At 47.0% G+C, this 14,058-nt stretch overlaps 1 protein-coding gene across 2 annotated transcripts in view; it reads left to right on the top strand.

The window, feature by feature from the left end:
• Window positions 1-6,442: 6,442 nt before the first annotated feature.
• UNC13B (unc-13 homolog B) overlaps window positions 6,443-14,058 on the top strand; it is a 339,965-nt gene continuing 332,349 nt past the window's right edge. For both annotated transcript variants that reach the window (XM_044276260.1, XM_044276259.1), the window contains exons 1-2: window positions 6,443-6,542; window positions 8,764-8,836. In XM_044276260.1, coding sequence (XP_044132195.1) covers window positions 8,815-8,836 — 22 coding nt within the window. In that variant the 5' untranslated portion in view covers window positions 6,443-6,542; window positions 8,764-8,814. The remainder of the gene's footprint in view (window positions 6,543-8,763; window positions 8,837-14,058) is intronic.

Below are 14,058 nucleotides of genomic sequence, written 5' to 3'. Positions count from 1 at the left end.
ACAGGAGGAAAACGCTCTCCTGCTCCTTCTGACTTCACCCACTACTCTGTGATGTGTAGTCTTAGCTTGACCAAACCAACTCTACTCTCCTCTTCTCTTTTCTAGGCCTGACTAAAGTATTTATATAGGCTAAGTGCTATCCCCATCCAGTGGTGGGATGTATAAATTACACCTAACCAGCCTATGAACAGGGATACAACAGGTGATGTAATGCAAAATGACATGCAACACAGTAATGGAGTTTTACAGTAATTTTGCAGTTCCCACATGTCCTGAGTAGGACGCTGCATACCCCCATGGTAAAAGATAAGTCGCCCTCAACGTTGGTATCTGAAGCTTTGGATCTCTAAGCCGTTTCCTGTAATACACCAAATACACACCACCAAATATGCAAAGATTGATATAGACATTGCAATGCATTATCATGACTCTTCGATAACCTCCTGTAAATAAAGGGTTATGCACAGGAATACATTCTAGGCAAATATATAATATATCACATACACAATTTTTTCTTGGTTGATGCTTTACGGCCAAAAATGGTAATTAAGTAGTGATCTCACATAAGGGTAGTAAAGTCCTTGATACGGGGTTTTTAAAGACAAAGTCCATACCTAAATTGGGGTATAAAAACATGTATAAAAATTTAGTCTTTACACTAAAGTTTCAAGTGGTTGAGGTTGTTAGACAATCACCCAGGGGTGGGGACTGGGACAATAGAATACTGAGAAAGGAAGCCCAGTGGATCCATAGATTGAGAACAGTTTATCCTCAGGGACTCAATGAGCAAATCTCCTATACATGCTTTATCTAATGTAACTCCTCCCTCATGCCCAGCAATGTCTCTAGTTAATTAACCGCTGACATGGGATCCATAAACCTATAAGTATGACCAGGAATCTAGATTACATCAGAACCGTAATAGGTTCATAAGTCTTATATATTTCTTTATGTCACTCATCAAGTTAAGACATCGATTAAATATATATATTCCAATCTAATTTCTTCAGTTGATATCTAATTGCAGAGTACTAGATCACATTAACACTAGAAAATGTCTATGTAAAGCTAGACTAGTGATCCGTGTGGGAACGAATCAACACATACGTGATGCGTTTCACAATCGGGTAACCAACGGCTAAAGCTTGCGTTCCATAGACAGGAAGTAGCGATCACGTGAGGACCGAACTCCCGATCACGTGACCGGATGTGACGCCAAACATTACCGGCGTACATCGAAGGAACCAGCAACGGGGGCGGACAACAGGTACCTCACAATTACGCTATCTAGGTTTAACACCAATGATAACACCGGCATTGTGGGACACCCATAATGATTGGTTACACAATGTATCACTCATTTGTGAATCAGAGGGGGCGTTACCAACTACTTGGTGCCAAAAGTCCCCGCTATTTAAACTCTGCTCCAACATATAGAGGCAGGGCCGTCTTTAATATTGATTGGACCCTGGGCAAAAATTTACTTGGGCCCCCTGGATCCCGCCTTCCCACACCTTAGCAGGCAATCAAGCCCTCCACCACAACACACACACAAAAAATCCACACATCTGGTAGAGTCCAGTGAATGACTGTAAATACTTCCAGTTCTGAAGACTCCAGCGGCTCAGGATTAGTGCTCTGGGCAGCTGGGCTCAGGCTGGAAGTGGGCACCGCTCTGCAGGAAGGAGACCAGGGCTCGGCTCACCCTAGTGTTACAGTGCACCCCAGCACCCCACAGTATGCAGTATAGCACCCTATAGTATACAGCACCACACAGTATGCAGGTTAGCACCCCACACTATACAGTACCCCACAGTATATAGTAGAGCAGTATAGCAGCCCACAGTATACAGCACCTCACGGTATACAACACCTCACTGTATACAGCACCCCAAACTATACACGATACAGCCCCCCACACTATACAGTACAGCAGTATAGCACTCCCCCCCACTATACAGGCCCCCCCACACTATACAGGACCCCCACAGTATACAGCCCACCACACAGTATACAGTCCACCACACAGTATACAGGCCCCCACACAGTATACAGACCCCCCCCCCACAGTATACAGCCCACCACACAATATACAGCCCATTACACAATATATAGCCCACCACACAGTATACAGCCCACCACACAGTATACAGCACCCCACTATAGATCATGAACGAATCGTTCTTTTGAACCGATTCAGTTCACTGATCCGGAAGAGTCGGTTCCTCTGACTGAGCCGATCCGAATGAAACGGCTCAGTCAGATCAGCAGCAGGCAGTGTAATAGGAGCCTCCAGTGGACGCTAGCCCCGCCCCTCCCCGCCCTCCAACCAATCAGAGGCCGCAGCACTGACTCCCAGCACAGGGGGAGTCGCAGGGACTCAGAGAATCGGCTGAGTCTATTAGTTAAAAGAATCGAATGAGTCAGAGACTCATTTGATTCTTTTGAGTTAAAAGAGCCGTGAGTCACCGAGTCCCTGCCAGGCTCCCTGCTCTGCGGCTCCCTGTAAGTCCGTAAGTCCGTCCGTCCGGGGGGGGGGGCATGCATTAATCTAGCATGTAGCAGAGCAGGAAGTCTGGTAGGGACTCGGTGACACGATTCTTTTAACACTCTCAGACAATTATCACAGTCTGCTTCACTGCAGCAGAGCTGAGTTTGCCAGGAGCGAGTCCCTCCAGACCTTCGGTTCACTTGAGAGCCGACTCAGCAATTGAACCGAAGATTCGATGAGCTGAGCATGCGCATTGATCTTCAGTTCACTTGCCTCTGCCGGCTCATGAAGTGAACCGAAGATCCGATTCATGAATCGGTTCATTTGAATGAGCTGATTCAAATGAACCGATTCAGCTCAAAGATCCGAACTTCCCATCACTAATCTTTACACATAAAAGCTCCACAGTTAACTTCTGTAGGACCTGTGATGACCTCATAGCCATGTGACCAGTAATTGCTAGGTTACTGGTCACATGGTAATGATGTCATTAAGGTCCTAGAGCAAAACTCATTAAGGTCCTAGAATTAAGATCATTAACACAGTAGGATCATGATGCCTGTGTAGCCGACAGCCTGACACCCAGGGCAGTAGCTAGCAGGGCTCAAGAGGCAGCTGCCCCTTTTGCCCCTTGGTAAAGACGGCCCTGTATAGAGGTTGCATATCATCAGCCTTTATCATCGCCAGCATATAGCCACCATCTTTCGGCTATGGGAATTTAAACAGCAAAGTCCCCTGATGAACCAAGGATTCTTACTTGGGGAAACGCGTCGGGACATTCTTTATACCATCCAGGACAATCATCTCTGTCCTTAAACAAACAAAGGGAAAATCAAGTAGCCAACTGTGAGGAAACATCTTAGGGTCACGTGAGGGTAAGGAAAGGGTTTAGCCACCGAGAGGAGGGGTCGCCCCTTTCGGGGCGGGTGCTCTGCCTGTAGGCAGGGGTAGACACCGTAGGGCATCTATAGGGATAATAATTCCTCCTGACCTCACCTGAGATATATCTACCTATAGGGAATCATCTAACTGTAAGTGCCATATCTCTTACCTTTTATTGACAAAGTGACCTACTGCCTTGATGTCAACGGTGGGTCTTGATTTACCTTCAGTCTGGCATTTGTTAATATAATATCATGAAATACTTGGAATAATCCTCTTTTTAAATATTACCTAGTAAAAGTTAAATTTTAAGTTGGACAGCTGATATTTCTGTGATATTATTGATGATAGCTTTCCACACTATTATATGACACTCTGTGATTGTGTCCTTGCTAATAAAAACACAGAGAGGGGCTCAAAACAAAAACAAGAAGAGAAGTCCTCTCAAAACAACAGCAGATCCTGCTCCATATAAGTGCCTGTCATACGGCCTACTTAATTGTAGGGATCTGGACTAGACGACACATCAGTAGGGATTGGACTTCCAGAATCCCATGAATCAGGGGAAGATCCTGCTGGTTTTCCCTCCATGATCCGCTGCTTAGGAGTGGATGGCAAGTTCAACTTATTTTTCAACTCTTCAAAAATAGGGGGTCGTTCTTTTCTAATGCTGTAATCCAGCCCAATTGCAGGGTCAATCCTGGTTATAGGTTTTGATTCCCCTAAAGGATTTCTCATTAATGATGGACTCGCTGGTTCACCTCTGTAGGTTGAAATGTTGAATTCCTGATGCTGTGGCACAGCCAGCTGTTGGAACAAAACAGCACAGTCCTCCGCAGATACACTTAGGCCTTTTGGCTCTGGCCTTTTTCTCCTAACATGTTCCCTCTGGGGTTTGGGATCACTTACAGGGTCTTTGGTAACTATGGCAGGTTGCCAAAGAATGTTAGTGCCTTCAAATCCAGTGGCATATTGATTTTGGGGGCTAGGTGGCACATATTTTGCAGCAGGCCGCACGGGGGCGGTAGAAGGTTCCTGTTCAAGAGCCTCCTCGGACTCAGAGTCTTTAGCAAGCTCCTGGGTCTCTGTGGGCTGTCCTGGTTGACGTACCGCAGTAGCGTATGGCCCACGTGTGCCTTCTGCAGGGGTGAACTCGACCGTCTCATTGACGTACAGGCTATGAAGCCAACTAGGGAGCTCCTTCCTCTTACAGACCGGCGATTAACGTAATAGTCTCTGTCTGTTTCAATATCTCAGGTAAACCCAAATCCTTGCTGCTTACAGAAGCTAAGAACTCGGCCCAATCTCCGTACCGGAACCGGGAAGTCCTCCAGCAACTTGCGGGTCAGGCCCCCATTGTACTTCTTACAGGCGTGTGTGCGCGGGAGTCGCGCCGACTTGACTTCCGCGGACAACTTGGCCCAAAGTTCTGCCTGTTCAGTAGTGGGCCACGCTATGGTGGGGAATTCTGTAGCCAGACCAGACCTTTCAGCACATTTCTGAGGCCGGTTTCGCGGCATCGCTGCGAAGTGCTGACCTGTACCGCAATCAGCCGATTCAGCAGCGCGATCCACACTGCGCTCCCTCCAGTGGCGATCCCATAGGTCCTGGACACGGACCTGTAGCTCAGGAGTAATGGGCGTAGGGGTCCACCTAACCAGCCTATGAACAGGGATACAACAGGTGATGTAATGCACAGTAATGCAGTTTTACAGTAATTTTGCAGTTCCCACATGTCCTGAGTGGGACGCTGCATGAGGACGGCGCGGCACTCACCGAAACGCAGCACCTTTCACAAACAGCCAATCGGCGGGGGCGCCTGGAGTCGGACCCCCACTGATCAGATATTGATGACCTATCCTGAGGACAGGTCCCCAATATTAAACCTGGACAAGATTATTGAAATTTACACAAGCTTCTAGCTAAAATTCTTAAAAGCCATGCACATTAGAAACATAAGTCTTGATAAATTCCCAACAGTTTTTTTTTTCTGTGTTTTTTGGGGTGGGACATATGCCTTGAGGCTTGTACCCCTGATCTCTCAACGGGTTGGCCCATGAACAACATAGGATAGGTGTGAAATGTATGATCTCTAACACCTGGGACCCCAGTGATGAGAATTGGTGTCCTTGAGTCCGCTCTGTGAGCGGTGCAGTAGTGCGTATATGCGACCACTGTAAACAGTACATGGAGCGGTGGTCACACATGTGCACTACCGCTCCATCCCCAAATGGGACCATAGTTCTCGTGATCGCTGGCGGTCACAGTGGTCAGACCCCCCGGTGATCTTACCAATCCTGTAGCTAGGTGACAGACGTTGTTTGTGGGCCACCCCTTTAAGGTCCTACACAGTGACTTTACATTTTAGCATTTGGGGCCCCGCTCTTAATTTTGCCTAGGGTCACACTTTGTCAAACATGAAACAAGTTTTAGCACATAGGGCTAGGGGTCCACAGCAACTATGGCAGCACCACCTCACAAGTAATGAATGTGAACAGTCCCCTAGTGACCCACAAGTTGCTGTGGCCAAGGCTTAACTGTAGCAAGAAATGCAGCAGACCAGGTAAGAGGCTCAGATACACTGGCTCTGCAGGGTACCACACATCATAGACTTAGATACATGAGCCCACAGACAGTGTCACACTGGTCAGGCTTAGATACATCTGCTCAGCAGGCAGTATCACACACATGCACTTCTACAAAATAGTTCCTCAGGTGCGCGTATCACTACCTGCGTAAGGTTGCGCCGTAGACAGGTGTGCTCCGCTCCGCGCACGCACACGGCAGTGACTAGTCCAACAATATACCGCCTTGAACAACATTAGAGACAAAAAGCCCCGCCCACCCGTCGAAAAGCCACGCCTCTTAACCGCTATTGGATGACACACCAGCTCCACGTCAATCATCCCTGTCACCTGTGCCGTGTCATTCGACTGCCTTTGTCCCCCCCTGTGTGACTGTGGGATGGATCGGACCATCTCCTAGGGCTGCAGTAGGTGAGCTGAACCATGCAGGGAGGAGAGGGGTGTGCGCTGTGGGCACTGGGGTAGGAGGAGCTGGAGTCGGGATCTTTTCCACTCACACAGACTGTAGTGTCCGCCTGCAGAGCACCTGCTGTCAGGGATTGTCCGCCGAGTGACAGCGGCCGGGACCCGCGAGCAGAGAGGAGGTGAGCGGCGACTCCCGGGCATCCGGCTCCGGTCTTTCATAACTTCACTGACTTGTCCCCGGTGGCAGCGGCGGCTGCTTGTCTCCTCAGTGCACTTCTGTCGCTTCATTCTCTGCCTCCTCCATCCCTGCCGGTCCCCTCATTATAACTCCTGCTGGCTGCCGGGCTCTCCCTGCGCCCTGTGTAAATAAATACAGGAATATATCCCCCTCCTCTGTATATAATCTACTGTTATATCCCCATCCTCTGTACATAATCTACTGTTATATCCCCCCTCCTCTGTATATACTGTTATATCCCACCTCCTCTGTATATACTGTTATATCCCCCTCCTCTGTATATAATCTACTGTTATATCCCCCTCCTCTGTATATAATCTACTGTTATATCCCCCCTCCTCTGTATATACTGTTATATCCCACCTCCTCTGTATATACTGTTATATCCCCCTCCTCTGTATATAATCTACTGTTATATCCCCCTCCTCTGTATATAATCTACTGTTATATCCCCCTCCTCTGTATATAATCTACTGTTATATCCCCCCTCCTCTGTATATAATGTACTGTTATATTCCCCCTCCTCTGTATATACTGTTATATCCCCCCTCCTCTGTATATACTGTTATATCCACCCTCCTCTGTATATACTGTTATATCCCCCTCCTCTGTATATAATGTACTGTTATATCCCCCTCCTCTGTATATAATGTACTGTTATATCCCCCTCCTCTGTATATAATCTACTGTTATATCCCCCTCCTCTGTATATAATGTACTGTTATATTCCCCCTCCTCTGTATATACTGTTATATCCCCCCTCCTCTGTATATACTGTTATATCCCACCTCCTCTGTATATAATCTGCTGTTATATCCCCCCTCCTCTGTATATACTGTTATATCCCACCTCCTCTGTATGTAATCTACTGTTATATCCCACCTCTTCTGTATGTAATCTACTGTTATATCCCCACCTCTTCTGTATATAATCTACTGTTATATCCCCACCTCTTCTGTATATAATCTACTGTTATATCCCCACCTCCTCTGTATATAATCTACTGTTATATCCCCACCTCCTCTGTATATAATCTACTGTTATATCCCCACCTCCTCTGTATATAATCTACTGTTATATCCCCACCTCTTCTGTATGTAATCTACTGTTATATCCCCACCTCTTCTGTATGTAATCTACTGTTATATCCCCACCTCTTCTGTATATAATCTACTGTTATATCCCCACCTCTTCTGTATGTAATCTACTGTTATATCCCACCTCCTCTGTATGTAATCTACTGTTATATCCCCACCTCCTCTGTATATAATCTACTGTTATATCCCCACCTCCTCTGTATATAATCTACTGTTATATCCCCACCTCCTCTGTATATAATCTACTGTTATATCCCCACCTCCTCTGTATATAATCTACTGTTATATCCCCACCTCCTCTGTATGTAATCTACTGTTATATACCCACCTCCTCTGTATGTAATCTACTGTTATATCCCCACCTCCGTCTGTATGGTAATCTACTGTTATATCCCCACCTCTTCTGTATGTAATCTACTGTTATATCCCCACCTCTTCTGTATGTAATCTACTGTTATATCCCCACCTCTTCTGTATGTAATCTACTGTTATATCCCCACCTCTTCTGTATGTAATCTACTGTTATATACCCACCTCCTCTGTATGTAATCTACTGTTATATACCCACCTCTTCTGTATGTAATCTACTGTTATATACCCACCTCTTCTGTATGTAATCTACTGTTATATCCCCACCTCTTCTGTATGTAATCTACTGTTATATCCCACCTCCTCTGTATGTAATCTACTGTTATATCCCCACCTCCTCTGTATGTAATCTACTGTTATATCCCCACCTCTTCTGTATGTAATCTACTGTTATATCCCCACCTCTTCTGTATGTAATCTACTGTTATATCCCCACCTCTTCTGTATGTAATCTACTGTTATATCCCCACCTCTTCTGTATGTAATCTACTGTTATATCCCCACCTCTTCTGTATGTAATCTACTGTTATATCCCCACCTCCTCTGTATATAATCTACTGTTACTCTCCCTTGTTTGCTGGCTGCCCCCGAGTCCGTCATGTTGTTCCCCTGGCGGCCTGGTCGGCTCTCCTGCACTTCTGTGCCCCGGTGGCATCAGTAATTCCCGGCTATTAATACAGATTAATCTTTCTGCAGATGACCCTGCTCGCCTCATGTTCCCCTGAGTGATCCCCACCGACGGAGACCATGTCTCTCCTGTGTGTCCGAGGTAAGTGCACGTGCCCCCCCACCTCAAGGGCTGACTTCCCTTTAACTCCCTGTATTCTCCTTGTGGTTTCCAGTCAGATTTTCAGCTTTCCGGGGTTGTCCCTGTGATTGACCACATGGCGTCTCATTAATGTCAGTGTGGATTTTGTGGGTGCAGCCAGTGGTTTGTGGGATGTTTACTGGGTAAATACCCGGATTACACGGCTCGTGTTGAGTTCCTCAGTGACTTGTGTCGTTCTGAGATGGCAGTGATCTCACCCAGGTGTCTCGTCCTGTGAAAGCCGGGTGGGGTGACATACCGTTGACTCGCACGCTGTAATTACGGGGGGCAAAAATTCTGTCACATTGCGACGCTCTGCTGCTCTGTCACAGCTCACTTTATAATTGGCTTAAACATGTTTCCAAAGCCTTGTGCCAAATTTATCATCTGTCTATAGGAGGAAATAACCCCATCTGTTCTCCCAATGTATCCTAATGACCCTCCGTGAAATCTTTCTATGATAAACCAGCAGTACTAAGCATATATGTTGTTGCTTTCAGGATTTCTGTTTGCAGTCACTATATAGATGCATTCTTGTTTACATCCCGTTTACAGATATAATACTTCTTACAGCTGAGGGTTTGTTACAAGTGTATTCTAATATGCAGGCTGATATATTTGCCCCTATGACACTGGCTGACCTGTTACATGTGCACTTGGCAGCTGAAGACATCTGTGTTGGTCCCATGTTCACATGTGTCTGTATTACTGAGAAAATGAAGTTGTAATATATGCAAATGAGCCTCTAGGAGCAACGGGGGCGTTTCTGTTACACCTAGAGGCTCTGCTCTCTCTGCAACTGCTGCGCCTCCTGCACTTTGATGGGACCAGGCAGTGTAAATGTGATTACACCTGGCCCTATTAATCAAAGTGCAGAGGGTGTGGAATTTGCAGAGAGAGCTGAGACTCTAGGTGTAACGGTAACGCCCCCATTGCTCCTAGAGGCTCATTTGCATATATTACAACTTCATTTTCTCAGCAATGCGGGCACATATGTACATGGGACCAACACAGTTGCCTTCAGCTGCCAAGCGCACATCGAACAGGTCAGCCACGTTCATAGGCACAAAACTGCTGACAGATGCTCACGGATTTCCAGATCCGGCAGGCAGTTCTGGCAACGGAACTTGCTGATCTTCACAATGCAAGTGTGAAAGTACCCTAACCAACGTATAAAGTGATCATTGGGGGTCCGGCTTCTGATCCTCCACTGATTTGCTGAATGAAGGGGCTCCTGTGCTGGTGCAGCGCTGTTTTCCTCATTCAAATGTACAGTGAATGCGGGTCATGCTTCAGTTCCCTGCACAGCTGGATGGCAAGCATACAGGGGACCCAGCCTTATGACCACTTCAGTTTTAGGATTGGTGGCGGTCTGCAGGGGATGGACCCTCAGGAATCATAAAGTCCAATCAGGCACTCAGAATAACTCCCTTGTTGCTATAGCCTGTAATATTATTACGCTCCAGAAATACATCCAGGCCCCTCTTGAATTCCTTTATTGTACTCACCATCACCACCTCCTCAGGCAGAGAGTTCCATAGTCTCACTATGGCAATCACTTTTTAACTGATACATTGTTGCAAAGGATGTGAACATTAGAGACATTTGTGACATTGTTGTGTAAGGCCTCATGCACACGACCGTTGTTTTTGCGGCTCGGGTGCGAACCCATTCACTACAATGGGGCCGCAAAAGATGCGGACAGCACTCCGTGTGCTGTCCGCATCCGTTGCTCCGTTCCGAGGCCCAGCAATAAAAATATAACATGTCCTATTCTTGTCCGTTTTGCGGACAGGAATAAGCATTTCTACAATGGGCCGCCCATTCCGTTCCTCAAATTGCGGAAGGCACAGGGGCGGCTTCTGTGTTTTGCAGATCCGCAATTTGTGGATCGGAAAAAAGGGAACGGTCGTATTCATGAGGCCTAAGGGCTCACGCACGTGGCAATGATCGGCACGGGAAACACAGTCTGTGTGTCTGCCGCATCTCCCATGCTGACCGCGGCGTCCATGACCTGCACTGACGGTGTCATAGTAAGGCTACTTTCACACTCGCGTTTGGTGCGGATCCATCATGGATCTGCACAGACAGATCCGTTCAGATAATACAACCGCCTGCATCCGTTCAGAACGGATTCGTTTGTATTATCTGTAACATAGCCAGATCTGTCTTGAACACCATTAAAAGTCAATAGGAGACGGATCCGTTTTCTATTGTGTCAGATTGTGTCACAGAAAATGGATCCGTCCCCATTGACTTACATTGTGTGCCAGGACGGATCCGTTTGTCTCAGTTTTATCTGACGGACACCACAACACTACAGGCAGCTTTTTGGTGTCCGCCTCCAAAGCGGAACGGAGACAAACTGAGGCATTCTGAGCGGATCCTTTTCCATTCAGAATGCATTAGGGCAAAAGTGATCCGTTTTGGACGCTGGTGAGAGCCCTGAACGGATCTGACAAACGGAAAGCCAAAACGCGTGTGTGAAAGTAGACTAATTTTGAATAGTCAGTGTGTAACTGATGGCTCAGCTATAAACTGTCTGTGTGATTAAATTACTATGATACAGTCAGTTCGGGTCAGGGATGCCGCGGTCGGCCCTGGAGAATGGACCGACACACTGACGGCTGATCACGGTTGTGCGCATGAGCCCTAACTTGGACTAGATTTGATTGTAATAACCCCTCAGCTGCAAGATGTATTCAATTCATATAGGTGTTCAGCCTTTAGATGTAAACAAAGATATTCACGTTTGGTGACAGCAAGCAGAGATGTTGAAAATGGAGATGAACAGAGAGACCAAGTTTATTTGAAAGTTGCCGACCTTTTAATTGTATGATGATTAACATAAAACCCTCTGTAACAAGGGATAGTCTAGCAATGTGATCTATGGCAGAACCGTGCCCCAAAATTTGGAAATCCTCTCTGCCAGGGCTGTGGCCCTCAGTGTTTATAATGTGGCTGCGGAATTGGGACGCGCAAATCTGCGCTGAAATCGGCTCCCTTTGTCAGTGGGAGGTCAGGCTGCAGTTCATGCGACCGAGGGTTTTTGCCCCTCGCAAAGCCGCAGCAGGAGCCTGCTAATGGTTTAGCATCATTCATCGGACCTAAAGCTCCAGTGGGTCCGCCTGTAACCCACGGCAGAAACCGCAGCGCTTTTTTCCGTGGGATGCGTCCGTGACAAAATCCTCTGTATGAACTTACCCAAATTTGCGCACGTGTATATGTGTTGCAAAAAATTCCTTCAGTCCAGCACCAGTAAACCGGAACGGGTGTTGTCGCTCAGCTCCATTCAAGTGAATGAGCTGTAATATCACACACAACCCGTGGGCAGGATGGTGCTGTTTTTGGACGAAAGCAGACTTTTTTTAATTTTTTAATTTTATTTATTTTTTGGTCCTGGTAATGCTGGATTATTGAAATTCTCCTGTATGTAGTTTCCCATTTAGCATCCCTTGTGTGTCTGTATGTTACTGGCACATGGTGTCGGGGGAGCTGGGATGTTGCGTTTCCTGGTGGTTGACATTGCTTTTTTGGTGTTTTTTTTTTTGCACTGTCTGCTCGGATTTCCTGGCTGACATTATTCATTGGAGTCCAGGCGGAGAGGTCACTTACACCTAGGGAATGTCGGTGGAGTCACGCTTTCTCTCCTGACAATGTGGAGCTGCCGCCTGGTACCTACTGCCCGGTGTATGGACGGTTAATGCCCACTAGTCCAGTTCCCACTAGTCCGATGATGGAAATGCAGAGCCCCCCAGTACCCTGAGCGGTACAGAGAGCTGAGATCCCTTTATATCGATGGCCTGAGGGGAGCAATGAGATTATGGCGATGCATCTGCTGGGATCACATGAAAAATATATAGAATAAAATGTCTGTGTGTATGTGTAGAAGGCATGGGTGTCCTGTGATATGAGCAGCAGGTCCTGGAAGTTGTGACATGCGGCCTCCGTGGATGAGACTTCTATTTCCAGCACATCCCGAAGATGACGATCGGATTGAGATCTGGGGAATTTGGAACCAAGTCATCACCTTGACCTTTGTCCTGTTCCTCCATCCATTCCTGGATAGTTTTTGCAGTGTGACCATTGCATCATCTTACTGAAAGAGGGCACTGCCATGAAGGGTGGGTACTTGACATTGTAATGTTAAGGTGGTATGTGTCTCATCCACATGATGCCAAGACCTGAGATTTTCCAGCAGAGCGTTGCCCAGAGCATCACGCTGATGGCCTATCGTCTTCCCATGGTACGTCCTGGTGCCACCTATTTGCCAGGTACCCAGCTGTCCAAAAAAATTTATCAGACCAGGCCGCCTTCGTCCATTGCTCCAGTTTTGATGCTCAGTGGCGCTTTTGGCAGAGGACAGGCGTCGGCATGGGCACTCCGACCGACGTCCTGTGCGTCCTGCAGGAACATTTAGCAGCAATTTGCTCTGCAGTAGCTCTTTTGTATGATGGAATTGTAGGCGCCCATGATTTAGTCACTGGTTCTCTAATGGTCTTTCCTTGGACTACTTTTGGTAGGTACTAACGACTGCATGCCATGAACACCCTCCAAGAGCTGCTATTTTGGAGTTTTCATGGACATTGCTGGATGAATTTGGGGTAGGTCCACAAGGGGAGGAAATGCTGCCTCATTCCAGAATAGATTTCCGTGCAGAAAATCTGCGTCATTTAGGGTTCATGCATATGAACGTACTTTTGGGCCGCATCTGGTCCGCATATTTTTTTGCAGGTCGGATGCGGACCCATTCACTTAAGTGGGGCTGCAAAACATGCGGTCAGCACATGTGTGTGTGTGTCCGCTCCATGGCCCCGCAAAAAAATTGAATATGTCCTATTCTTGTCCGTTTTACGTACAAGGATAGGACGGTTCTACATAAGGCAAGGTGTTCCCTTCCACAAAATGCGGAACATATACGGCCGTTATTCGTGTTTTTTGGATCTGCAATTTGCGTACAGCAAAAAACGTCAACGACCGCATGCATGAGGCCTTTCTGGTGGCGGCAAAGTGGTTGAGATATTATAAAATGTCATCCCCGCGCTGCACAAAATCCACCGCATGGCAGTTTGTGCTGCAGATTTCACCTTTTGCAATACAGAGGCTGAAACCTGTGGCAAACTCTGTACAAATTGGGGTGCATTCAGACGACCGTTATTTTTGGATCCGCATCCGTTCTCCAA

Source organism: Bufo gargarizans, chromosome 1, assembly GCF_014858855.1.
Source record: "Bufo gargarizans isolate SCDJY-AF-19 chromosome 1, ASM1485885v1, whole genome shotgun sequence".
Taxonomy (NCBI): Eukaryota; Metazoa; Chordata; class Amphibia; order Anura; family Bufonidae; genus Bufo; species Bufo gargarizans.
Note: the sequence above shows the minus strand (reverse complement) of the source record. Positions and strands in the feature narration are given on the sequence as shown.